Genomic DNA, 27,050 nt, shown 5'->3' with positions numbered 1-27,050 from the left:
GAGCTGCAGGGGACGCGTGATGTGAGAGGAGGAAGTGGATACAAGATTAATTTTCATACAAGGACTTTTGACAAATTGTCAAATATTGTTCATTGTCCTTGGAAAGGACTGTACTTAATTTTGCCGTTACAGTAAATTTATTTCTTTACATGATAAATACTGAGACAAACCTTGGCTGCGCTGGCAAAAGCAGTGACTGAAACAGAAGTTACATTCACTGTGGGGAGAGGGAGCCACAGAACCTGAGAGATCCTGACAGCTCCTCTCCGCTGGTTTAGAGCAGCTTAGTCATAGAGCAACGACTGCACCGTGGGGAGAATCACATTATTTAACACAGCCTGTGCGCTTACTGCTCCGCTGCACTGCTGAAGGCAAACGTATGAAGTGTTAACCTGATTTTGACAACACCAGCGAGACAAACGAACACTGAGATTGTCTACTTCGGCGGGGAAACTGTAACAAATTACCACATGGTGTTTAAAAAAAGTGTTCAGTCGAAGAGTAATAGAAACTGGTTACGTTTTATCATTCTGCTGGATTACATAAGACCTGCATGGGCCGAGGGGCATAATCCCAGGATATGCACGCATGTATTTAAGTACACCAAATTTCTTTGGGTTTTAGACTGTTGTTCAGGGAAAAAAAGATATTGATGATGTCACTATGGAAATGTTAACATGTTTTCACTTTTTTCTGACATTTTATAGCCAAAACAATAAATTAATTAATTAGGAATAGAACAGGCAGTCATATTTAGTTTGAGTCCATGGTGTGATTGGCTTTCCTGAACTGCTCTGTCCAGCCAAATGTGTAAACCACAACTACGTGCAAGTCTGGACAAATTCTCAGGTGGTTATTGAAAGGCATTACAGGAGATTGTGATGTTATATTGGAGGGAAAGCTGGTACATCGAGGAGGAAAATTCAAACACTTCATCAAAAAGCAACTCCTGGGATGAACTAAACAACAGGTTGTTGATGTAGGACAGTGTAAGAGGATCCATCCTTTAGTCTCCATTAAGGAAGTGTAACAGGTGGGATTAAAACCCCACTGTAATTATCCCTCACTCAATTATTCAGGCTTTTTTTCCTTATGGCATCTTTTGTCCTCAGGGTGCTTTTCTAGTCTCTTTAGTAAAAGAAGGACTGCATGCTTGAAAAGAGTCAAAAACAATAACTAAATACTGAATTATTCATAATGAAAATGAAATTGGTAAGCAAAAAATTGAAGCCGCATCTGTATTACCTCTTCTTGGGTATTAAGTGTAATTGTATAATATTACACATTTCTGCAATTCATTTCTCACTAGATACTGTAGGCACAGCTATTATGTGCCATGCTCCTGATATACACTCTAAATAAAAATGCTCCTCTGTGGCGAAAGGACCTAATCCATCTTTTGAATAAAGATATATTTCACAGAAAATAAAAAACATCTATAAACACCTATTTTTCTTTAGTAGACAATCCATTCAACGTTATAAAGAAAGACAGCTTCACTGCCCTACTTTAATGTATACTGGCATCACTGAGCGTTTGTATTAATGACAATGTATTATGTTTCACGTGGAAATGAATAGGACTGTTACATTGAGCTATAGTGAGGGACGACCACAATGCCACCATAGCTTGTACTGTTCACAATTAGAGTGCATTTATCACCAAAGATATCTTAAGAAATGTTAACGCGTTTGTGGCTTTCCAGGGAAGAACACACACTGTAAACACTTTGACCTATGATAAGTGTTTTTCCATCTGGACCTGGCCTTCAGAAATGTATTCATGTTCAGATATTATCCCTGGAGTAGCAATGCAAACTGTGAGCCATTGTCACCTCAGTATATCATTATCATTATTTATCTTTAAGACCCCCCCCCCTCCTCCCTCTATTTTAGACGTGCTTTGTATATCAAGGTTCTTTCAGGACCTGAGAGCTAAATGATCTGTCCATTAAGCTCCAGGAGGCAAAAACAAGCAGATCTAAGTCTGTTTACAGCATTAATCAATGAGCTGCCCACTCACATGTCTCTAAGCTGCAATAGGTATCTGTATCACTACGCCTCTACTCTCGCCCCCTCAAGGTTACTGCCTATTGCCTTGCTCCTTTCTCTGGATGGGAGCTGCATACTGAGTGCATCGGCTGGTCTGGAGCCAGAGGACCACTCCAGGCTAACTTCTGTTTTCTGTCCTGACACTGCAAGTGTTGAGCAGTCTCAGCTGTAGTTTAAGGTGCAAATTGATGTTTGATTTAGAAGCTGCGGGTGTAATTGGCATGGCAGGAAAAATAACTCCCTTCAGTAAAGGGAGAAGAAAAGGTTGTGCAAATGTTTAAAGATGTGTTTGATTTACATCGAGGATTAGGGGGCTAGTGAAACGGAGAAAATGTGTAGTATAACTGGCGATGGAATTAGGTAGGAAGGAATCGTACCAAAGCAAAAGTGAGAAATAAAGAATAATGCAGCAAAGGGAAGAAAATATCAGAAACCAGCGAGAATTGCAAAATGTGAAGATAAGGCATAGAAGGTTGAGGGGAGACGATATAGTAAAAAAAAACTAGGCAGCAAGGAGGGAGAGGCAGAAAAATCCAACAGGGAGACACACTAAAACAATGTACAGTAAATGCTCCCTTTCACACTGATGTCTTTTCTTTTTTTTTGCAGTGCTACGCAAACACAAGGCACACATTCAACACCGTCTATTGGGAAACTCAAATTTCACCTAGAATTGACTCCACTGCTCACTCTTAGCATCTGTTCTCACTCCCAAACTTTGCAATTTCATGAGAGTACCTGTTTACATCCACACTGGTCGGCCAACATCGGATCCGCCCATCAGCCACCTCATCTTGGCACAGAGCAGCCATCAATGATGGATGAAGCTTAAATTAATCATGAGGAAGGGGACAGGGATATAAACACACAGTGGGGCCCCGAGGGGAACAGAGGAGCCTATGGTAAGCAAACTGCACATCTCTATGTGGCTCAAGCATCACTTTTACATATACTAACATTAGATAACGCAAAGAAAATGCTAAAACACATGTACCAGAGTTAAAGTTGTGGAAATGAGAAAAACAAACACAAGGAAACTAAAGATTAAACAGTCAGATGTGTTTGAAGTGCTACAATAAGTGAACAGCACTGCACTGGACCCTGATGGGGAAAGGAAATTAAAGTTCCTGTATTGTCTTTTTTGATCATAAATCAGCTCGATTTGCTGTGTAAATACTGCCAACATTTTAAAAACCACAGATAAATGCACACAGCCTGTATTCAGAATATGTGCCTTTAAACAAGCCGCCAGGACTTACAGTCATTCCCCAGCTGCAATGAGGGTGCAGACACACAGAATGTGCAGATGTGGAAGACCCGAAACTCTGACCAATCAGAGCAGACTGGTCTTTTTTTCAGGAGGGGGTCTTAAAGAGACAGGCGCTTAAACGGAGTGTTTTAGCAAGAGGTCAAATAGAGGTATGTTCAGACAGACAGTATGAGAAAAATTGTGTTTTTTAACCATTAAAGCATGGATACATGCTCTAGTAGAAACCCAAAACACAAGTATGAATCTGAAAATGAGCAGAATGTGGAACCTTTAAGAACACTGCGATATTGACTTCAACCACATGCATTCACCCTCATCAGGTAAATCATATAGCAGAAGGATCAATCTGCTTCACAGAAAACCATCAGCCGTGGTGTCAAGCTGTGTCACCAAGCTAACACAGCATCCTGGGGATTTAAGGATATGGGCCCTAATTGATTCAATTAGACTTGGACCCACCTCAACACAAGCATACCAACGCTGTCCTAAGCTGGCAAAGGCATTAACAAATCCCGGCTAAGTGTTTGCAAAGTATCACACTCAGCAGTGCCTCAATCAAATCCATACACACACACACAAACACACACACGCACACACACTTCCTCAGAGACTCCCTCCTTCCTTCTGTTCCACATGGCTGGTAGAGTTCCACTCGTCAGTATGCTTTGGCACATTTCACACACTCATTAAGCATATCTGTGAGCCATAAAGAAGCACAAACTAATTAAACTACTATATCAGGTAATAACAGACACATAAATCCAATCAATAAGCTTTTAGCTGAGCTCACAGATGGAGAATTACAATGACATTAAAGCAGTGCGTTGTGCCTTCATGCGTGTCTTTGTGTCAGCGATCACGTAAACAGTCACAGGAGTAGGAAAGGCAACACTTGTGCGGATACAAAGACGATTACAGGCAATGTTCAGAAAAAAAGATGTGCAGGCTTAATGACTAATGTTGTAGTGCCTGCAGATCTGGGCACTATGAACAAGCACGATTGTTCCCCACTTATGTTGTTTGGCAGGAAAATCAGCACTGTAGAAACTATGACTCCACATGAATGAATAGGAGGCATGCAGATAGACAATTTAGATATGCTTAAGCCAGCTGGAAAAATAAACATGTAGACTGGCTTCCAAATATACACAAAGACTGCAGACACACACCTGATCCAGAACATAGCCCTACAGGCAGACAGGGGCTCAGCTGTGAGGCTGTACCTCCAGGTCCCTCTTATTGATTTCCAGGATTTATCAATGATGGTCTCACCTGTCTCTCATTCATCTTTTCACTCACAGTGCTGTAAACCATTTCAGAGCACTTTACACAACAGTGCGCATTTGGTTGTGTGTGTTGGGTGTGTAAGAGGGGGGTGATCTTTGTGATTGACAGGATACACACCTGGTTTCACAGATTTCAGGCGGATGGGCTCCCGAAAGTGGCGGATGACGGCCAGCGTGTCTCGGTTGGTGAGTCCGCTCACCGGGGTGCCGTTCACCTCCAGCAGCACGTCCCCGCTGCAGGGAAACCTCCCGACGTGACAAACCATCGCCTCCGAAACTATGTGTCCGAGGTGGGGGAACTCTCCCAGCTCAGCGCCGCCGCGCACCTCAACTACCGTGACCAACTCCCCGGATCCCCCCCACGACAGGGTGCACTCCTGTACTTTTGTGGACCAGTGCTTCTTCTTTTTCAGCGTCTTGGACATTGTGGTCGGTCGATGTTGTAAACCCGGAGTCCAATAACGATTATCCTTCAACAGCGAGACCCGCTTGTGATCCTAGGATGCAATGACGCATGGAGAAATCATCGCAGATTAGAGAAGTTGAGGCTGGTTTCTTGTGTTGTATTCCATTCCTGGGAAACGAATCTTCTTTTTTTTTTTTTTTAGACTTTAACTCCCTCCGTTGATGATCGATCCTCCCATTGAATTACCCGTGCATCACCTGTCTTGGGACTGGGATGCGTGATCAGCTGCGTCAGTGTCGCATTGAAGCGGAGAAGTGCTGGTTCTGATGATGCTGGGGCGTCTCGATCCCACACCCCCCAGTTCACAGCAACGTGCACTTGAAAAAACAAAACACAAAACAAGAGCAGCCTCCTCCACGCCGTTAAACACCGATATCAGGTTACAGAGCCGGGCGGATCCTGTGAGCCCCGCAGTTTCTTTTACGCACCAAAGAGCCAGTCACTTCCACAAGCCTATATTCCACTTAAGACCTCAAAATTGCCACACCGACTGCCCTGAAAAGAAAACTTCTCCAAACAGAAAGATACAGGAACATCGAAAAAACTAACTCCCAAAAAAGAGTAATTCTCGGCTCAGTGACAGCTCTTCATCCGAGTCAACTTCACTGCGCGCACCTGTCCTCCTCTCCTGCCCTCCTCCGCGGTGACATCAGCAAAGGCAGTCCTTGGAAACGGAAAAACATACCTGGAACCTCCTCTGAACCGGCCGGTTATTCTGATCCTCTCCGCACCGGAGCCCCTGCTTCTTGTTCTCCGTTACCCGCTCCCGTGCTCCTCTCCTTGCTTCTCCAGAGGCACCGTGTTGGGTTTTTCTCTCCTGTAAAAACTACCCCGCAGCAGCATGCAACAGTCGTGATCCGATTAGGCTTCTCTCTATAACTTTTTTGGGGATCTTTTTCCGTGTTGCTTTCCTGATTGCAGGGGCTTCCGTCCAATCAGAGATTAAGGGGACGGGCCTTAAAGCCTCTCTGTTGAACCAATAGGGAAAGGAAAGAGGCGGGGCTTCTGTGCTCGGGATGCGCTGGATTTTGTTTCCATGGTGTTTCAACAAGGCGGAGCTCCGGGGACACATCTGTTTACGTGGGGAATGTTACAGTTTGAACTTCAGTTTGTGTGCACTTTTGTCCAATAGTTTCTTTATGAAATGGACTGCAACTTCTATGTGATTCTCTGGCCTCGTTATGCCATTTTCTTTAGCTCCATGAAATGCAAACCTCCCCGGCAACGCTGCTGCCTGTTGTAGGCGATTTCTTGCACAAGTCTGCCCTCTTGTGGTTGTAATAGCCATGCACCTATAAGCAACAGTGGTGCTACTGTATTATAATATATGATGTTCTAAAATGCATAGGTATGGTGCTTTTTAATATATTCATATATTAGTAGTAGGCTAGTATATACTGTTTTGTATTCTAGTATCATCTTTATATTGTGTGTTCTGTTATTATTCTGTAGATGTACTGTATTTCTAGGTTGGGTTTTTTTGTATTGAGCTATTTTATGTGTTGTGTTTATTTTCTGTTGGTGTATATTTCTCTCCTGGTAAATGGACTTGTGCATACACTGGAAATGTACCACCTGCTTATCAGGAGATAATTTAACCATTCAGATGCACATTTACACACAGGAGCAGCACTGGGATTCAGTGTGTGGGAATCGAAATGCCAATTTTCAAATTAGTGGATGACCTGCTCTGCCTACTATTGTTCTTGTACAATGCCTATACAACCTGCTGCTGCAACAGAAAACAATTCCCAAATTTGGATCAGTAAAGTCCATCCATCTATCTATCTATCCATCTATCTATCTATTTATATATATATATATCTACCTGTCTGTCTCTCTATCTATTTTTGGTTTTATTTGTACCTCTAAAAGCAAGTTATTGTGTTCCTTGTCTGATGAAACAAAGCCACGTTACCCACGTGAAACACAAAACACAAACTGAACGTAATACTTCTGTGTGCATACCAATCACAGTTTAGTCAGTCACCTCTGAAGGCAGCAGTAGGTAGTACAACACCTGTTCATGTCATAATTTCAAAAGTGATTTGTTAATGATTAACACTCAGTCAACTTTCAGACTCACCTTGTCGGTCAACGCCCTCGCAGGCAGACCAAGCCAAGTTCATTTTCTAAAAGCAGAGTTGTTCCTCAATTTGCTGCTGCTGCTCATATTTATATTATTAGTTCACAAATATGTGTTGGCTTGAACACTGTGGCATCAGGTGTCAGGTAGGAAAACTTGAGAGTCATTTTTAGTAATTAGACTTAATCCTTTGTTTGATTTTTCAGTTCATAGTTTTACTTTCTACACAGGGGATACACTTTTGACTTTTTGAATTTCATCCGTTGATATGATCTGCCATTCCTCTCACATGTGAGAAATGCCAGCTGCTCCTCATGGATGTGGCAACGATACCTCACTCCCCATGTGCTGTAAGTCTTACACATGGCACTTATCGCATTGCAAACTTGTGTTATTGCCTACTCCTATCCTTTTTCTTATCCTGAACCTGGTTCTTCTTTCACTTCTACACCAGATGAGGCGTCAGCAGGTACACTTGCTGTAATTATTATCCCTTGTCTGTTGGGTCTGAGCACAGTTTTAGTGGTGGCTCTGATTTTCTACAGACTCCATAAGAACAAACCAAGAGAGCAGACCACCTCGGCTCATTTTGCAAATGGTATGAATTGCAATAACTGCATATTCTATATAAAAACAACTGAAAAACAATGTTATTTTTCATTTGAGCCTCAGAGCACCACTGGGTGCTATTATATCTCTGACTCACAATACACCTGTATTCTACTGTTGTGTTTTTTAACAGGCGGACAGAGTGTATCCATGACCGCAGCAGCTTCTATAAACACTCCAAAGCTCCCGGCAGCTTTGTATCCCTGGGAAATCCCTGAAGAGTGTGTTCTTGAGGGACTAGAGTTTTGGCAGACAGGGCGCCATGGCCCCATTTCTAAAGGTCTGCTGAAGAAGAGAGACGGAGCCTCCTCTGCTGTGGTGGTTAAGTCTCTCCGAGGTACAGCATGAGTCTTTTGTGTACAACAACAGTAAAATTCTGTGAGGAGCTCATTGGTATTTTCACAGGGAGAGGGGCATTAAAGGTCCCATATTATGTTATGTGTGGGTTCATACTTTGGATTTCTACTAGAACATTTTTAGATGCTTTAATGTTTAGAAAACTCATTATTTTTTCATACTGTCTGTCTGAATATACCTGTATTCACCCTCTGTCTGAAACGCTCCATGTAGCGCCTGTCTCCTCAAGGCCCCTCCCTAAAAAGCCAGTCTGCTCTGATTTGTCAGCATTTTTGGGCTCTCTGCATCTCTGTGCCATCGTTGCAGTCGGGGAATGACTGTAACGGCACTTTAGCTGTGCTTTACACTTATATATGGTATAATTGTGACATCACAGATGTCCCGGAGCCCTGGCTTCTCATTTAAAGGCGCTGTTTCTTAATACAGGCTGTGTGCATTTCTCTGTGGGTTGAGTGTTTCAATACAGAATATATATATAGCACCTAGACCTGTCTTACGTTTATAAAGAAAAAGACAAGAATCTCAGCTTTTGTAATATGGGACCTTTAGGATACAGTATAATAAAATAATAATAATAAAAATATATATAATAAGGTTGCTCACTAACCCTTCATTATTAACCCCAGATGGCCACAACCAGCCTGAAGCTAAGGAGTTTGTGAAGTGGGTCCTCTTCCACGCTACAGTGTGCAAACATAAGAACGTGGTGCGGATGTTGTACAGCCGGACTAAGCATCTGCCCATGTATCTGGTCTTACATGCCTACAGCCCGGGGAACCTCCTTCACTTCCTCTGGACTCTCAGAAATGTAACACAGCTTTGGTTTAAAGTTGTACTCCGTAAAATTTTCATCGATTTAGTTGTCTTTTAAGTTTCTACCTATCAAAGAGTGAGTTAAAACAATGGTGATTGATCTTATGACCCACTAATGAAAGCACTTCTGCTGGCCTTTTTGCTGAGTATTCCAATATCCGTGTCTGTGTTGACATTACCTCCCTAGATGTAAATCAAGGCTATGGAATGAGGCAAGGACACCAATCAAAGATGGCGGTGCTTTGGGGGTATGACCAATAATCTGTGACACATGATCTCTCTATGATAGTGTGCCACCTATTGAGCATCATGGCAATTGCAGACGCATGTGTCATACCCCCAAAGCCCCGCCATCTTTGATTGGTGACTAAGCCACTTTGTACTAGTCTTGATGTAAATAGGCCGCAATATTAGTGACACTGCTGAAAGTCGTCACAAACGGTCATGCTGTGTTCACTTGTAATTGGAAATCTGGAACTTCCAACATTTGAGTCAGGCTTGTAGTAAGGGTAGAAGTGTAATAGGAACGTGTGTGTGTGTTTGTGTGTGTGTGTTTGTGTGTGTGTGTGTGTGTGTGTGTGTGTGTGTGTGTGTGTGTGTGTGTGTGTGTGTGTGTGTGTGTGTGTGTGTGTGTGTGTGTGTGTGTGTGTGTGTGTGTGTGTGTGTGTGTGTGTGTGTGTGTGTGTGTATTTAAGAGGGTAACATATAGGGGACGGACTGGAAGTAGGTGAGAGGTGATTGTGTGTCAATAAAGTTGACTGTGACAAGATGGAGGCTGTGAAAGAACGGGCTGGGCTTGCCTGCAATTACATCTTACCACCAAAGAGGCCACTAGAAATAACGTGTCGCAATTCTTACGAAGTACAACTTTAACCGTGCACTTATACTTGATGATATATCTCCAACCCCTAAATGGAGTGCAAGGCTGAGGACTTTTTCTTCTCTCTAGAAGAATTCAAACATTGCGGACCCATCCCAGAACTTCTCTGAGAGGTCAGTGTTTCTGGTGGCGATGCAGGTTGCAGCTGGCCTGGTGAGTCACTTTTTGTTGACAAATTATTCCCAGCAAACAACTAGAACAAAATTAGCTATATTTAGTAGTCTTGTCCAGTTGACCACATCGTCTGTACCGCAGCAGGTCATGATACAAATTTCCCCCATGTTTCTCTTGAATTTTGAATGAGTATTTTAACCAAATTAAAGACTGGTCCGTGTGGCTCCCTTAGGATTACCTGATGTCAGAGCACAGGCTGGTACATGGTGATGTTGCTGCCAGGAACATCTTAATTGGTCCAGGCCTCTCAGCCCGGGTGTCTGGGCTGGGCGTGGCATTTGAAGGACGCAAAATGGATCCATCAATTAGGCAGAGGGCAGCAGAGGTGCCTATCAAATGGCAGTCTCCTGAGAGGATCATGATGCAGCTCAGCATCGACAGGAGCGACGTGTAAGGACAGAGTTATGGCTACCAAAAGAAAGACACATACACACACACACACACATACACACACACACACACACACACACACACACACACACACACACACACACACACACACACACACACACACACACACACAAAATATCTAATGAGTCAAAACATTTGCTGACATTTTCTTTTCCCTAGGTGGTCATTTGGAATTTTACTGTATGAGCTGATTACTTTAGGTAACGTTGCATGTTCTATTATGTGTGAGCAAATCCTTTTCACATCTTAGCATCTTTTAAATGCACTCATTTCTACAATTTGTAATGTTACATCATGACACACCATCTTCAGCATCACATATGACCAGATTTAGTTTTTCAAGAGTTATTTACTCTTGTTTTGTTTTTGTTTTTTAAATCTCAGGCTCTCCTCCATACCCTGAGCTGGAGCCTCTTTCTGTGCTTCCAAAGATACAGAGGTCTTATCGAATGAAGAGACCAGAGAATTGTGGAGGACCTTTGTAAGTGAACTTGTAAAAAATAGACCCTCTTAACATGGACTATACTGTCACTTGGTGTAAGCAATTCAGTCAATTTAAATGCAGGGGGACCAGCTAGCCTTTCTCTATCCAAATGTTTAAGAAAAACAACTAATTAAAACACTGTAGATCATGTTTTTTTCCAAAAACCAATCTGCCAGTATTTGTATTAAGCTAACTAACTTATGGCTGTAACAGACATATGTAAGACTAGTATCTTGTCTTTTGACTTTTGGCAAGAAAGTGACTAAAGGCAATTACAAAATGTAGAACTATGACTTTAGCTTAATTCTGTTTCATTTGTATGCTTTTAGGTATGATCTGATGAAGTATTGTTGGATGTGGAGTTTCAAAGACCGACCTGCATTCTCTGCCATCATTAAGTTGTTGGAGTCTTCGCAGCATATGGCGGCTACTAAAGACATTTGTGTTCCTGAGGTCATTGACGTATTTGAGTATAACAGAAAGGCAGGACTGCTCCCATAGGCTCAATATCCTACCAAACATAGCATAGGAAACGTTATGACTGCAATTTAACATCCACTGAGTACTGTTGAATGTCTACCATTGAATTGGTGTTTTATACTGTAGTTCAGATTTTTTTCAAAGTGGGGTTGTAAGAGGTACTTGTCCAAAGTCAGTGTGTTACTCACAGTTGATGGTGGTCTGCGCGCTCCCAGTTTTGAGAAGCAGGCAGGAGAACAGGCTAAATGTGTCCGTTTAAGTGTACGCTGTATTTAGAATAGGCTATTTTCACCACTTCACCTTGCCGTTAGACAATTCTGTGTAGCCCTGTTTTGTTTGCTCCTCAAAGCCACCAGACTCCATTGACAGAAACAATCATTTTACCTTGCAGAACACAGTGGTTGGTTGCTGGTCTACCTTTGCCTTGATTGTTTGTTTGTGTTATTCTTTGACTGTGATGTTTTAAAGGGTAAGGAACTAACAGAACTAATGATCTAACTTACAGATCGAGTCAGTGGTAGATCAGCAACCCGTGTTTTGTTAGGTATTACCACCGTTTTTGTCGGTGGAGACTGGTGGCTTTGACAAGAGCACAGGTAACAGCTTCAATTGCCTGCATAAACTTAAACAGGGCAGTCTGACAGCAAGGTGAAATTGTGAAATAAACCATACACCTAAACTGATATTTCCTTTTAGGCAGGCCTTTTATCAAGTAGCTTAAATACATTTATCTGGAACCCCCGTCAACATGAGTACATTACTTAGCTCCTGTGTCAGTCCTCCATTTCTCAAAATTGGGAGAGTGCTGCTCATCATCTACTGTCTGTAATACATTGACTATGGAGAAGTATCTCATACAACCCCAACAAACAACAGACATTAAGGAAATGGTGAAGTATTGACACTAAAAGCAAGTCCTTTCATGTCTTTATTGTCAACATGTACAGAGAGTAAAAGTAAAAAGCACAGATTTTATTATTCATTCAGATCTTTATTTCATCAAGTACAGTTTTTGTATCTGGAATGAACTTGGCATGCATACATTACTGTGACCTCACAGTTTGAAAAACAAACACCCACACAGAAAAGTTTAATTTACTTGTATAGTCTGTGTGTGCACTTTACACCATATTTTCTTCACAACAGTGGTTGTTGTAACCATCTCAAGAACCATAGTGGGTTTGGATCGATATCGGCACAAGAAGACAGCCTTTTGTGTTGATTCATGAAATTCTGCTTTAGTTTCCATCATAAAACTCTATTATTATCTATATTAATTTAGATATCTCATAGTGCTAGCTCGTTTTTAGTTATCCTAATGGATTTCCCTAAAATTTTCACCATGAATATCATAAATCAATACAAAAGTTCATGTTTTCAGGTTCTGATATTGCTTAATAAGAGGGTTCAAACCATCAAAATCCTTTGACTTTGTGAGTGATGTCATACCTTTTATTTGGACACCTCTGACTTCACCAACCGTTTTCAGGATTTGCAAACTTTGTGTTGTTGCTCTTCACGGGCAAATTCAACCTGAATCATGCCCACGTGTTGCATTCAGCTGTGGTCAGAGCAGCACTAAGAGACATGTTTTACTGTGGATTTACTATTTAAACTGCAGTGCCTTTTCAAACAGAGGATAACACATACAATGAGCAAATAAAATGACACATACTGAAGAATAAATATGCAAATCTGACAAAAGTCCCAAAATCACAGAAGCCGGAATTGGAGTCAGTTGACTTTTAATTCAACGTGTTTAAAACACACATTCAAACACAAAATGCAATAACAGGAATGACTGCTCCGTCATGTTTGAAAGTTTCTTACTGTACGTAACTGGATTTGTGTCCAACAAAATGGAAAAAGTGGATTTCTGTAGTAGTATTATTACAGTCATAGTACTGTATTTATGTCCGTTATACAGTATGTGTTATAGATAAACCAGAAAAGACATTTTAAATCTCGAAAAATGCTGCTGAGAAATCATGTTGTATAGATTCATTGCTTTAAAGGCCTGACATACATACCGTAGTACGCAAACAATTACTTACTATGCTCTGCGGGCATCATAATACGACTTGTGATCCTGTGAGATTACACAATTAAACATTTCCAAAACCAAAAGGATTTGTGTGATCATTTTGTTTGAAATAATTTCTTTTCATAGTGAGAAAATGGTGAGCCCTGCTGCTGATGAAAGATTGGATGAATACTGAAGTAGGGAGATAAGCCTGATGGAAATTCAGGGAACAAGCCATTCACCCCCTGGCTTCAAAGCCACGACAGCATGAAGGTAAATCCTTACCAGTAAAATTACAATGCCATTCTCATCCCTCACTCTAACTCCTTTCAATCTGGGTTCTGTTTTGGAGGTGTCACTTCAAAGGGTCAAATTGAGTGTTCATCTGTGGAGCATGTTCAGCTTGGATCCTCCATCTCAGTAGGGAGCAGCAGCAGTCTGGAAGCCTCAGTTCACCCGAATGGGCCAGAGGAAAACCTACAGTATATAGGATTTTTTTTTCGGACAAAGCCAGCACCCACTTTACACTTTAATGCTCCAAAGGGCTGTTGGGAACAAAATGTAAGAGACGGACCACAGCAGGTAGTAGACACATGCAGGGGGGAAGGAAGAGCAGAACACCATGACGACTCCTGGGAAAGAAAAAAAATATAGGCGTTGAGTGAGAAGTTAAGAGGAAAAGCACTGAAGAATGACATTTGAAAAACTCAATAGCAGCATGTACTGGCAGAAGAAAGTATTACTGAAACTATCCACATGGCTAAATGCCACCATAGACTGTATGAGTGAAATGGACATAACTTTCAGGTCTGAAAAGTGAAGTCAAAGCAGAAGTTAAAAGTGTACTTCCGGCGTAAATTCATCCCATGGTCTTTTTCTGCACTTTATTAACTTATATGTCACCAAACTGCCACAAACCACAACGTTTCTGTGTTTTGCTGGAGTAAATCATCAATGGGATCCTTCCATTTGGATTGCATTTGGTAATAGACTTGAATTTGTCTTGTAGGAATACTTATCACGCTACTGTAAAGGTGTGGTGTTATTTTGAGCAATACTAGTGCTTAAAAAGCCGTTTTAATGCCTTCACTGTACTGCCCCGAGCTAATCAGTGTTAGCCATGTCCGGCTGTTAGCGACTGTTAGCGACTGTCCTGGATTTCTCCTTTAATAGTTTATACATGAAGAAAGTGTCTCGATGGCTTATTTGATGTGTGTAATGCTGAAAAAGACCATGGGATGATTTTATGCCGGAATTGCACTTTAAGCTTAAACCGGCATTCTTTCTAATGGCCAGCAGGAGGCGACTCCAGATTGTATAGAAGTCAATGAATAATGACCGTACTTCTCTTTATGATAGTTTCAAGTCTTCCTCAATATAACCTCTGTCAACAGATTCAGCATGTGAACTTCATAAAAGGTCGCCTAAAAATAGCTTGTTCAGTCTCCCTAACCACATTTCCACCGGCTTTTTGTTACTGCAGCGACCGGAGCTCCCTGCTCAACTGACAGAAAAAGTGTTCTGTATGACAGGGGTCAGCCAGTTGAAAATCATCGGTTTCCTTCTTTAGTGGATAGCTGAGGGCTGTCATTAAAACTGGCTTTAGTGCTTCACACCAACTCCACTCTCTTGTCCATATACGGTCACTTTTGGCCATGAGATCTATCTCCGTTCAAAGACCCATAATTCCCATCTCAATTTTAAATGGCTTTACCTCCAGCGTAGACTACTTTCTTCCAGGCCTGGGACTCCAGCACTCTGTCATGGGGGTAGAAGTTGTGGCTGATCATAAAGAGGATCATGGCCACTGCAATGACCCGCAGCATGACCAGGTTTCCTCCTGACAGCAGAGAAGCACTGGCCAGTATGCCTGAAGAGTAGATGCAGGGCAAGCCACGGTAGACAAATGGGATCCCTAGGAACCAAAAAAGAATAAATCATCACTAAGTCTTTTAAATGAAAAACAACAGCATATGATAACACTTCATTTTGGAACTTACCGCTTGAGAAGAAACAGAGGCGGACAAACACAGACAAGATGTAACACACACACAGCATGTTGTCCAGCAGGTCAGATGTCCTTAGGAGCAATGAAGTGGCAATCCCGAAGGTCGTGAAGTCAGCAAAATCATCAAGCTTGGCACCTGAACATGGAAAAGAAAAATGTGAATACTAAATGTAGCTCTGTGGAGTTCACAAGGAGATTCTAATTGTACTGGCCTTACTCACAGACACTATCCATACTGAAATATTGTAGTCTGAGTAATAGGCTTTAAAAGCTACTACTGAGCACCAACTGTTTTATTATTACACATCTTACAATCTGACACTGCTTAGTCATGACTTTACATTCTGTCAAAATCAGTGTAAATACTTTACTATCACTCGAGTACAGACACCGCCAATATTACTGACACATGAGTGTGTGGGTCGTGTCCATGTGTAAAATCTCTGAGTGGAAATTTCAGTGTCAGCCCAACAGGCGGCCATTCTGTAAACAACATTCTCCACTGCCTCGTCTCTTTATCTCTCAGGAGCACGGAGCATGTTTTCAACAGTTGAGGATGAGGTGATTCAGGCCACAGCTCAAATGACCGAAGTGGAATTCCACAGCCCAGGGTCAACAATTTTAGCAATTTCAGATATGCAGAGCACCCAAAGCAACAGGATAAAAAAGACAATTGGAGCGTGATCCTGTGGAATTAGGCTGCTTAATCAGAAAGTGATTGTTCATGTGACAAAATATGTGGGGGGGCACAACAACATCCACCTGCAAAGTCATGCAGAAAAACTCTGTCGGGATACAAAGCCCCCTGAAATGTGCAGCCAATGATGTATTGTGATGCACCTGGGAGCTATTTTAGGCTTCAGAGAAAATGTCAACTTTCACACTGGAAGCTTTTAAACAGCTATGTGTGCCTCTTGGTTCACTACAAACAGTGCTGTGACCTTTTGAAAACAAGGCACATTGCGACGTTTTACGTGCTTCGTTTCTGCATTTGGTGGGACAAGAAAGGGGATGTCACGCCATTCACACTCAAACCTCAACCCTGGAACGTGTTTAACTTGCAGAGTTTTTAGAAACATAGAAAAACTAAATTGATTTGATAAAAATTGTAATTAGTTACAATACATTGAATAGGTACGAGTCATCCATTAGATACTTTGTCAGAGTACCCAAAGTATTCCAGTGGCATAGTTTACTTTAACTGGTTCCCTTTGTTTATGACTTTGTGCAGCCAAATTAGAAAGAGACAGACAAAGGACTGTGCAGCGAGCCCTGCCAACAATCCCATTAAAGTTTATCTTTGGTAAGAGCTACTGACCACAGAACCCCACTTACCCAGTGCAGAGCAGGCACCGAGTCGCCTGGCAACTGCTCCATCTGCCAAATCCAGCAGGTAGCCAATCAGAACCAGCCAACATGCAGCATGATGGTGTCTAAACAAAACAAGTGAGAGGTTTAGCTGTTTTAAGATGGCAAACCATTTCAAAGGGGGACGTATTTGAAGTTTCTCAACAGTGCTCAAGGGCTGAAAGTAACCCTTTTTTCTTTAGAAAAAGGATCATCATTTGCTTTGGATTTTTTATGTGCCTCTTTACACTAAGATTAGTAAAGTTCATTATCACGATTAGGAGCATTACTTTCTGTACAGTGGCCCTGAGAGGAACAAATATAAACAATACCAACAACATTTCCCAAAGTTAATGGCCCTCATTTATCAAACTAACGTACTGCAGAAAAACGTGCGTACGGCCATTTCCTGGCAAACTTCGGCATTTATCAATTTGGACATGAGCGGGAGCTACGATCAAATCTCACGTCTGGTCTGAGATCGTGTACGCACATTTCAGCCTGCGGTGCAGCACAGCAAAATCTGGCTGAAAATAATGAACAAACATCAGCTGTCATTAAGCATAAGCAGTCACATATTAAGAACAGATCAAAACGGATTCTTAAAACGAATAAAAAAAATAAAAATTGTGGTTGGAGCAATTGATTGTACTCATGTGCGCCTGAAGGCACCATCCATGAATGATTACGCATTCATCAATCACAAAAACTACCACTTGATAAATGTCGCTTTTAAACGTGGGGGCCAGGGAGCCAGGGGGACACACACGATTCTTTTATATGTCTAAACAGCTTGGCTTCAGCCCCCCGTGACACCGACAGGGACAAACGGTTGAAGATGAATGAATTAATGAATATGTTGGCGCGCGGCTGCAGCAAGGAGCACTGCAGAGCCAAAGTCATCTCTTCGGTTAATGGCTACCCTCGATAAATTGCATTAAATCAAACAAGGGATCAGATGATTAACATCTTGGTATGGTTCTTTTAGGGGACAAAGGTTATCCTCTAACGGAATACCTAATAACCCCACTGGCAAACCCCGCTACAGAGCAGGAGCGCAGGTCCAGCAGTCGGGTTGACTGCCTCCGTTCTTCTTTTCCATACAGCGTTTTTGCTCCATCTCGGATGTCAGGATGCCGATCTCTGTGTCGGAAAAGTTTCTTTTCTAACCTGTGTTCCTTCTCTCCATGTTTGACCTCAGTGGGCCAGGCCTCCGAACCAGGAATATTCAAGGGCGTAACATGTTAAAGACGATCGAATTCAGCCGCCGCATTTATCAAGGCCCGCTCATTCGTACACTGAGATTGGTCCGATACGAATGTTTCATAAATCACACATGAGTCCTGTCATACGACCAATTCTGCGCTCAGATCTGCGCCCGTGTTCACGCAAGATTGATAAATGAGGGCCAATGCGTTTTGTCAATTTTGTTTCATTATTTCTAAATTTGTGTGTTGTGACACATTGCTGGGTTTTCTGTTTTATGAATTAATATGCATTGTGAAAGGCTGTTGTGTTTACTGTATATTACCGTTATTACCAGAAAAAACCCTAGTCAAATCCTTCATTTTGTCATATTGTTTTGTTTTTTATAACTGAAAGAACAAACAAACACTACAATGATTATGGCCAAGCTATCCTGCTGTTAAGTCGTAACACCCTCTCAAAATATGATTTCCGGGTCCAAGCCGGTCTGAGCCTGTATTTCTACAACGCCGCAGTGCCATGTTCCCCGTTGTTTGAACAGATCTGAGTTTTTAAAAAACAACGTAACTCTTTCTTATCAATGAAAAAGGTGTCTAACTGATGAAAGAGGTGATCGGGAATTGTTCACATGTCCGACCGTTGTAGTCTGTTTCGTTTCAACGGAGCGTTTTGAGCCGGAAATCGTATTTTGAAAGTGTGTTACGTCAGCCGGATAGATTTTGCCCATCCTGCAGCTGAGCCTGACTGATGTTTCAGATCAGTACAATCCAATAACGCTGCGTTCACTCACCCGTTTAGACTGCTGAGGATGGAGGTAATGCCCATCACCATGTTAGCAACTGACAGAGCATTAGCTGCATTTTTACGTGCAAACTCCTTGATCTGGAGTCCTGTGGTTTCATCACTCAGGAAGAGCTTGTTGGTACACTGGAAGAGACCTGAGACCACAGAACAACAGTAGTGAGTAGCTGTCTGTGTTAGGTCAATAACCTCTGCTCTGCTAAAGCTAAAAGCTAAATCCCTACTGTGATCGGGTGACCATACCAGCTGACGTTTTGATGAAGGTGTCAGAATGGGAATAGTTGAGTCAAACTTCAGTTGAAGTGGAAAGAAAAATGTGTAAAAATGTCTGAAAGTAAACTTAACGCTTTATCAGTCATAACTGAATGTTATATTATAGGAAACTGTAGCACATGTGTTTCTTTTCTTTTTTTTTACTGTGTTTAAATTCAAAATATTATTTTAAAATGGATTCCTCCGCTTATGTAAAAAAAAGCATCACTTACCAAGACGTATGTTTATTGGGTAGAGACCGCCTTTACGATACATTCATCCACTTTCAGATCACTAAAATGTATTTGTTACTGTACATTCGTTCATTCACAGCTTACTGCATGCAAAATGGCTAGCTCATTACAGTATCAGTTATATCTAGCAACAACCATTATTATATATTTAACTAAAACAGCATGCAGTAAACTTCAATATCAACAGATAATATTTGCATAGGAAAAACATCAAAAATTGAAGTGCTCAATTGTTGGCTTAGGGGTTAAATACACACAAATACTGGTGTGTGGAACAGTAAGGGGACTACCACAGTGAGAGTGAACTGGACCTACTGCATTGACACAGATGTGGGATCAATTAGCCTGACCAAAGTGACCTGAGACAAAGACATGGCAGCAGCACTCACATAGCTCATTGTTTAAATCTATTCATACCAATGTAACCTATAGCCTTTAATGGCAATCATGGTATAAAGATAGATCTACAACCTCTTCCTGTTTACCCCTAAACTACATGGGGTAATATCACCAATTATAATAATTTAGTTTGTTTAAAGTGCAGGTAGTAATGTTTGTAATAACCTGATATCTTTAGCTGTTTTGAAGACAAAATATGAAGTATGAGTGATATTAAAGCCTACATTGTAGTCAGCAAGATGGAATGACTGCTGACACTGCCTCTCCCCAGCCAAAAACTGCCTAGGCCCCAACAAACGTGTAATGTTTTTTTTTAATAAATACAAAGAAAGAAATCCTTTTTTCTGTCTATCTCCTCTCTTCCGGATGTATTACTTTCTGTATTACTTTCTCTCAAGTATTGTCAAAATGCAAAGATAAATGACCTGCAAAATTTAAATTTTTCTAAATGTTGCAGTAGCAACCCTTAAAGTGTTTTTCACCCTGAACTTCCTGTGATTCCAAAGCCAGGCGAGTTCAAGAGACTCTTCATCTGAAAGAAAACAGCGTATGAGACACAGCAAAAAGCCAACAATAACTTTCACTTTGACAGCATGCTTTCTTATGGAAGCCCTGACAGGCAAGTGATAAATTATTTTTCTGGTCATCCACTTTCTAAGTCTGAAATAAATCGTTTTTCTCTCCGATGTTTATGACTAAAGATCAGGTGATAATGTGTTTTGCCGGGATAATTCGTCTACGGTCTATTTTGTTTGTGAAAACAGGTGAAAAACATTTTGGCAGCTGAATATTTTTTTTGTCAAAATAAGTTTTTCTTGTTTTTTTGTTGAATCCATTCCATTGCATTTTTTTTTGTTTGGGTCAAAAATAGTATTACAACTTAAAGCTGCAGTAGGTAAAAAGCAAAAAAAACAACAAACAACTCCCGTCTTTGTCTTGAGCTAATTGGAATGCCCTCATTCTCTAAAACTGCCTACTCCAGGTTTAAAAGTAATCCTGACAAAAAAGAAATCCAAACAAAACTTTTTCACTGATTTTCAAAGATTAAAAATAAATCAATAAATAGGGGAAAAATCCTGGAAAAACCTTTTCACCAGTTTTTTTCCCACACAGGAGAGAAAACGTGTTAGATCAGACAGAAAATGGATCACCAGAAAAAAAAAGAAAAAATCAGGACTTGCGTCTCATTGCTTCCATACTTTCTTCTTGTCATTTTGGATTTTAAAACAAATCCCAAGCTGGCATTTGAATTGTTATCTGACAATGTTCCATGGGCCAACACAGCACATCTGCATTTTCCTTCATGTTATTGGCAAGTTTTCTAAATGAATAATCATTTTCATTAACTTTAGTCACAGTCAATATCTTTAGAGAGCCACATGTGCAGCTCCACCTGCATAAAAGTCAGTGAGGTTGCAGATCTTATGTTTTACTCTAACCACGTAATAAAATGTCTTGGTCACTTATAAAAAGCAAATAAACCCAGAGAGAGACAAACAGAGTTTCAAGCATGTCTCTATTTCTGGATTGCTGCCTAAATTAGTGCAAAGCATGATGGGAAGGCCATTGTTATGTAATACCCTGCTATGTTACCTGGTAACAACTAAAAAGACTAAGAACACAATCAAAACAATTAATCACAGAGATAATAATGAAACTACATCAACTATTAACAGTTTATGATAATGATTTAAAGTAAAAATAAAGGACAAGTAATATACACCAGGCATACAGTATACAATATATTGATTAGTTGCGGTTGTCAATTTGTAGTATATACTAACATGATTGAATATCAACAATAAAACATTCTATGACACTAAACTATGCTTAAACTGTACGAACTATGTACAGTGTACATTAATGTACATGTACTGTACTAATTAGTTATTTCTTTCTTCATCAAGTGATGGCCTTGAGGTTATGATGTAAACCTGTGCAGAATTTTAAAAACTTGCATATTATACACACTATATTCTATACATTATAGATGTATTTTGTTGTTCATATTACTAAATTGATAACTTATTAAATTATATTCAGTTGAAGCATCTTAGCTTTAACCATATGAATCCAACAGACCTACAAGTACAGTAGGCTGTGATAAGTGGGGCTGACACCCATGTACAGTAATCCAGATTATCAGGTTTAATTGGGAAACAAGTACCTACCAGAGGGGGATGTCAGGAGGATCATGATTTTCTCTGGCTCACAACAAATCACCTGAAAAAATACAAATGCTTAGTTATTTATGCATCACACGCAGGACATGGAACTGTGTAATAGGCTACAACACATTTGTAGCATGATAAGCACATTTTGACGATGTGAAAAATAAAAATAAGACCCCTAACCCTAACCTTTATATTGTGAAAAAAATAACATTGAGCTTAATTAGAACAGTAACCATTGTTTCGGACGAGAAGATTTAAACCATGTTTTTCTTAGGTCTATTAGGGTTGTCAAAAAAAGTCGATACTTGATATACTTAAAAATAAGTATCGGATTAGATTCTAAATTCCAAAAGTATCGATACTTCTGACGTCAACCGTGCAATCTCCACCTCCTCCAGTTGATGCGTAATGTCAACCAGCAGCTCTGCAGACAGCAGCTACAGCTTGTCTCTCTGAGATCCTGTTAACAACACTGAGCTGACTGAAAATAGGTAGTGCTGCTGCTGGAGGACCTTCACTACATGTTTTAGTAGAAAATGATCAATGCAAAAGTGCAATTTGGAAGTATTTAGCATACGAGGCTAACGGCCAGGGAATGGCTGATGATGTTTACAAACCACTAGCGTCTAGCGTCTAAAGGCTCATTTATGCTCCCATTTCCTGCGTAAATAGAGACGTATGTTATCAATGTTCTAATCGTTACTGCTCTCATACTTCCATACGTCCTTTACGTTGAAATAGACGTTGAGCAAAACATCCTCTAGAGGGCGTCTCTCAGATTCAAAAGTTACTTCAATAAAGTTTGACAACAACGAACATGGCGATGATGGAGGAGATAACGATCCTGGAGGAGGCAAAATCAGAACACAGACATGTAGACGGTGGTAGAGTGTGGAGAATTCCAGTCATTGCTTTTACAGATGAGAGAAATTGACTACCAACGTCACTTTCTCAGTGGAGACTGGTGGAATTTATTTCAGCGGGAGCTTTGTCATAAATAAAACAAACTCTCTCCTAAAAAAATACAACCTGTCCTGGCAAGAAACAGTGAGAAGATTGTGTGTCAGTATAATGTACACAGACACAGTTCAAATTGTCCCTATTTGGTTCCTATCAATAACCTCCCGTAACATAGTTGATAATGATTGACACATTGGTGCTGAAATGAACATAACTGAACAAACTCCCTTTTTTACACACATATACATATGAATAATTACTAAATGTAATTATGAAAAAAATAATTAATTGCGATGTCCTAGCGCCCTCTATGGGCCAGCCGTCACTGTTCAGGATATCCGTCGGGGCTTTTGATGACTTGCTTGACCGGGTGGCTCCCCACATTAAGCATGGGATTTCGCACACTGCGCCGGTCAACAACTAGTGGTACCCATTTGCTTTTCTTGAGTTCTGTATGTTACTCACCGCACTATTTTGTGTACAATGCCTGACACTGCGTACATTTCATCCATCTTGCGGTTTACGAAATGTACGCAGTGTATGGAAATTAGGCTCCATCCATATCTGTATGCGCATCTAACATAGAGCATAAATGAGCCTTAATAATAAACAGTAATGTAAACGGCGGAGCTAAGCAACTAACTGCCCGTCTATCATTAAGACACGTTAATTTAACAGGATGACACAAAATGTGTTTGAAAAGTCAACCATCATCAAGACAGAAACAGTGTCCATTAGCATGGACCAGATCCCTGTTTACACTGTGGAGAAACCTGACTAACAACGACTTATTCACCAGCTGAATCCAAGGTATAATCTCCTTCATGGATCTCCCCTTGGTATCGAAAATGGTATCGAGTGTACCACTAGTATTGTTACAATCCTAAGGGACATAGTATTCAAAAATGAACAGGAAGTGTAGAGGTCTTTTCTTTGAATGACTTCAGCACATCTACGCGAACAGGACATCACTTTCTCACACTGCTCTGGTTTGATCTTGGTCTTTTCTTCTTCAGTCTCTTCCACAGTTCAGTAACTGTAGTGGGTTTCAACGACATTACTTTGTTGCCAAGGATTTTCCAGAGATTCTCTATGGGGTTTAGATCTGGACTCTGGGCTGAACATTTCATTGAACTGCTTAACCTGTTAGGCTTTTATTACAGCTACTGGACATTTTAAGGTTGAGTGTTTTATTTAGTGCATTAGTTGATGACGTGAACCAATCAAGTCCACCTTAAAATTAAAAAAAAAGTTAAATAAACTATTTGTTTTTCCTCGCCTTTCTTCAATGACATGCACTTAAATAGTGGTCAGATCTTGAAGTGTAAGAAATAAGTGTATCAATGCCAACCAGATTATTCAAACTGAAACTATTCTGTTTTTCTCACTTAGAGATATTAAGTGCGCACTACACATGTACACCTACATCTACACCTTTTATTAGTGTGCACACATGCGCGTGCTCACATGCGCGTGCATGCATCATAGGTAGGCCTATGCGCAGCCATTAAAAAAAATAGCACCACAGCACTGGGGCTATGTAGACTCGTCACAGTAGTTTACACAACCTTAGAAAAGGTGTAACATTTTAATAATGCGCGTGCACAAACGAGCTCGCATACATGCGCGTGCGTCATAAGTACGCTCCTGTAATAAAGAAATAAAAAAATAGCAGTAGACCTGCAACAGTGTTCATTCCCTCTCTTCATGGAATCATTTTTTCCGCAGTAAGAACAAACAAATAAATAAATGCCAGAGCAAAGAGTTGCACCCCGCATACAATGCATTTACCATACATGTCAGAATACAGGTGCACTATAAATATAGGGTGGTTGGATCACTGAGGAGCGAAAAACGGCTCACGGAGCGCAGTACAGAAACATGCATGAAATAACAACCACCCGTCTAAGGATGGTTAATATTTGTCTAACTTCCTACAATTAAAAAAAAATGGAAGAATGTGAAACAACTGCGTCACAACCACCACCGCGACCCCATTCATGAAAAACAGGTCTATATTTCCGTTAGCCACAGAATTAGTAGCCACTATTGATGCTGAGGATGCAGGAACCAAACATACATGAAGTGCGTATCATCTTACCAGAAGGGACCTCCAAAGATTACAATGTCAAATCCAATAATGGAGACGTCTAAATGCGCACGTACACCGTATTGTCTTTTTCCCCCTCCCCTTTTCTCGCGGATTTATCTCTGTATCTGTTAACGTGCGTAGCCTCTAATTTAAAGTCCCCATGAACAGGATATAGAGAATATACGGCCGTTTACCTGTCAACTACGCAGCGGCTTTTTCAGCGCGTCCTTTTAAACAGCAAGGATGTCCACTGGAATATTCCACCGGAAATGACGCCCCCCTCGCGTCTAGTTATTTCTATGATGTTGACTCTTTAATGATTATCGCAATACTGGAGGGAGTATGCGGTCAAAGACGGACAAATGTGTGGAGACGGACAGCGGGACAGAATCAGTGTCGAAGGTCAGTTTGTAGTCCTATAATATATATATTTATATATATATATATATTATTAAATCTCATAAATAAAAATGATCATTTGAATGTTAAGGGCACTAGATACACAAGGCAATAACGCAACATTAATGTGAGATAGCCTGCAATATTCTCAATATTGTATATTTGCATGTTGCATATTTTTTATTCTTATTTTACACTGCAGAGTTTTGTCCACAAGTAGTTAACACTCTCCTGTGGATGCCTTATAACTGGACGCTTAATAACAATATTCATCATTTTATTCCTTGTGTTGACCCAAAGGTTGAAAAAGGCAAAACCACACTTAAGTAGCTTATTCGACATTCTTTTATTTTAAAAACGTCATAGGCCTACATGTATAAACACTGTAAAACCATAGCAGGGGACCACAAGGAGATGTGTTTGTTTGCTCTCTTCTTCAAGTCCTGAGGAGATTATTTGAAATGAGACAAATTTTCTTACGAAATAAAGAATACTCATGGTTCAACAGATATTTGATGTGATATAGACTGATGGCACAACAGGTTGGCTGAGCGGTAACTACACATCCTGCACCAACAGTAAATCCTCTAAAAAAAAAGAAAAATAAATAAAAAGTGAACCACTGTTCGGTCACACTGAGCAGAACTCCAGTGGGCATGTAAGGCGGACCTTGTAGTCTTGACAGCGTTTCCCACCAGGCTGCTCAGCATTCACACAGGCAAAGCCACTAGAAGCGTCGTATCTGCAAAATACAATTAGCAAACTATTAAAGGCAGGGCAGGTTTATTTGTGTAGCACCTTTCAACAACAAGGTAATTCAAAGTGCTTTACATAAAACATTAAAAGCACTGGAAAGAAACATATATGAAATTACATTTAGCTATAAAATGACATTCAGATAAAATAATTACAAAATTAAAAACAAGCAAATTCAATATTTAAAAAAATAATAATTAAATAAAATCAACAATATCAAAGGAATAGAAGTAACAGTTGTAAATGGGTTATTTACTGAAAGGCAGCAGCAAACAGAAAAGTCTCTAAAAACTGAACACTGCCTCTCCATGTTTAGTCCTGACTCTGGGGACACAGAGCAGACCTGTCCCATGTTTAGTCCTGACTCTGGGGACACAGAGCAGACCTGTCCCATGTTTAGTCCTGACTCTGGGGACACAGAGCAGACCTGTCCCATGTTTAGTCCTGACTCTGGGGACACAGAGCAGACCTGTCCCATGTTTAGTCCTAACTCTGGGGACACAGAGCAGACCTGTCCCATGTTTAGTCCTGACTCTGGGGACACAGAGCAGACCTGTCCCATGTTTAGTCCTGACTCTGGGGACACAGAGCAGACCTGTCCCATGTTTAGTCCTGACTCTGGGGACACAGAGCAGACCTGTCCCATGTTAAGTCCTGACTCTGGGGACACAAAGCAGACCTGTCCCATGTTTAGTTCTGACTCTGGGGACACAGAGCAGACCTGTCCCATGTTTAGTCCTGACTCTGGGGACACAGAGCAGACCTGTCCCATGTTTAGTCCTGACTCTGGGGACACAGAGCAGACCTGTCCCATGTTAAGTCCTGACTCTGGGGACACAAAGCAGACCTGTCCCATGTTTAGTTCTGACTCTGGGGACACAGAGCAGACCTCTCCCATGTTTAGTCCTGACTCTGGGGACACAGAGCAGACCTGTCCCATGTTTAGTCCTGACTCTGGGGACAGAGAGCAGACCTGTCCCATGTTTAGTCCTGACTCTGGGGACACAGAGCA

The 27,050-nt window shown here is 40.9% G+C and overlaps 3 protein-coding genes across 7 annotated transcripts in view; 1 reads left to right on the top strand and 2 right to left on the bottom strand.

Moving 5' to 3' along the window:
* The window catches only part of magi3a (membrane associated guanylate kinase, WW and PDZ domain containing 3a), a 133,438-nt gene extending 127,618 nt beyond the window's left edge, over positions 1 to 5,820 (bottom strand). For all 4 annotated transcript variants that reach the window (XM_083920149.1, XM_083920151.1, XM_083920150.1 and 1 more), the window contains exon 1: positions 4,726 to 5,820. In XM_083920149.1, the coding sequence (XP_083776275.1) occupies positions 4,726 to 5,032 (307 nt within the window). In that variant the 5' untranslated portion in view covers positions 5,033 to 5,820. The remainder of the gene's footprint in view (positions 1 to 4,725) is intronic.
* Positions 5,821 to 7,457: 1,637 nt separating this feature from the next.
* Positions 7,458 to 11,388, top strand: LOC310951986 (tyrosine-protein kinase STYK1; the record flags this gene model as incomplete). Its single annotated transcript, XM_083920473.1, has 9 exons — positions 7,458 to 7,509; positions 7,614 to 7,757; positions 7,902 to 8,105; positions 8,752 to 8,933; positions 9,888 to 9,971; positions 10,165 to 10,382; positions 10,563 to 10,603; positions 10,788 to 10,884; positions 11,217 to 11,388. The coding sequence occupies 9 exons, from the start codon at positions 7,458 to 7,460 to the stop codon at positions 11,386 to 11,388; spliced, it is 1,194 nt and encodes a 397-aa protein (XP_083776599.1).
* Positions 11,389 to 13,095: 1,707 nt separating this feature from the next.
* tmem269 (transmembrane protein 269) lies at positions 13,096 to 25,140 on the bottom strand. Of its 2 annotated transcripts, none has more exons than XM_083920199.1 (7): positions 25,078 to 25,140; positions 21,829 to 21,880; positions 18,742 to 18,889; positions 16,734 to 16,831; positions 15,391 to 15,534; positions 15,105 to 15,305; positions 13,096 to 14,022 (listed from the first exon to the last, which is right to left on the bottom strand). In XM_083920199.1, exons 2-7 carry the CDS (start codon positions 21,851 to 21,853, stop codon positions 13,913 to 13,915), a joined length of 726 nt encoding a protein of 241 aa, XP_083776325.1. In that variant the 5' UTR covers positions 21,854 to 21,880; positions 25,078 to 25,140; the 3' UTR covers positions 13,096 to 13,912. The 2 variants fall into 2 exon arrangements, with proteins under 2 accessions (XP_083776325.1, XP_083776324.1); XM_083920198.1 differs by lacking the exon at positions 25,078 to 25,140 and adding an exon at positions 24,893 to 25,042.
* Between the last annotated feature and the right edge of the window lie 1,910 nt (positions 25,141 to 27,050).

The sequence above is a fragment of the Echiichthys vipera genome (genome assembly GCF_963691815.1).
Source record: "Echiichthys vipera genome assembly, chromosome: 9".
NCBI classification, from domain to species: Eukaryota; Metazoa; Chordata; class Actinopteri; order Perciformes; family Trachinidae; genus Echiichthys; species Echiichthys vipera.
This window is presented reverse-complemented; position numbering and strand designations above follow the sequence as displayed.

What these genes read in the sequence shown, in the direction of transcription:
- tmem269 (XM_083920199.1), bottom strand. Translation starts at nt 21,853, where the DNA reads ATGATCCTCCTGACATCCCCCTCTG. An exon ending in ATCCTCAGCAGTCTAAACGG is followed by an intron (nt 16,832 to 18,741) that starts GTGAGTGAACGC and finishes TGTTTTGTTTAG; the next exon opens with ACACCATCATGCTGCATGTT. An exon ending in CCTCTGTTTCTTCTCAAGCG is followed by an intron (nt 15,306 to 15,390) that starts GTAAGTTCCAAA and finishes TTTGGTTCCTAG; the next exon opens with GGATCCCATTTGTCTACCGT.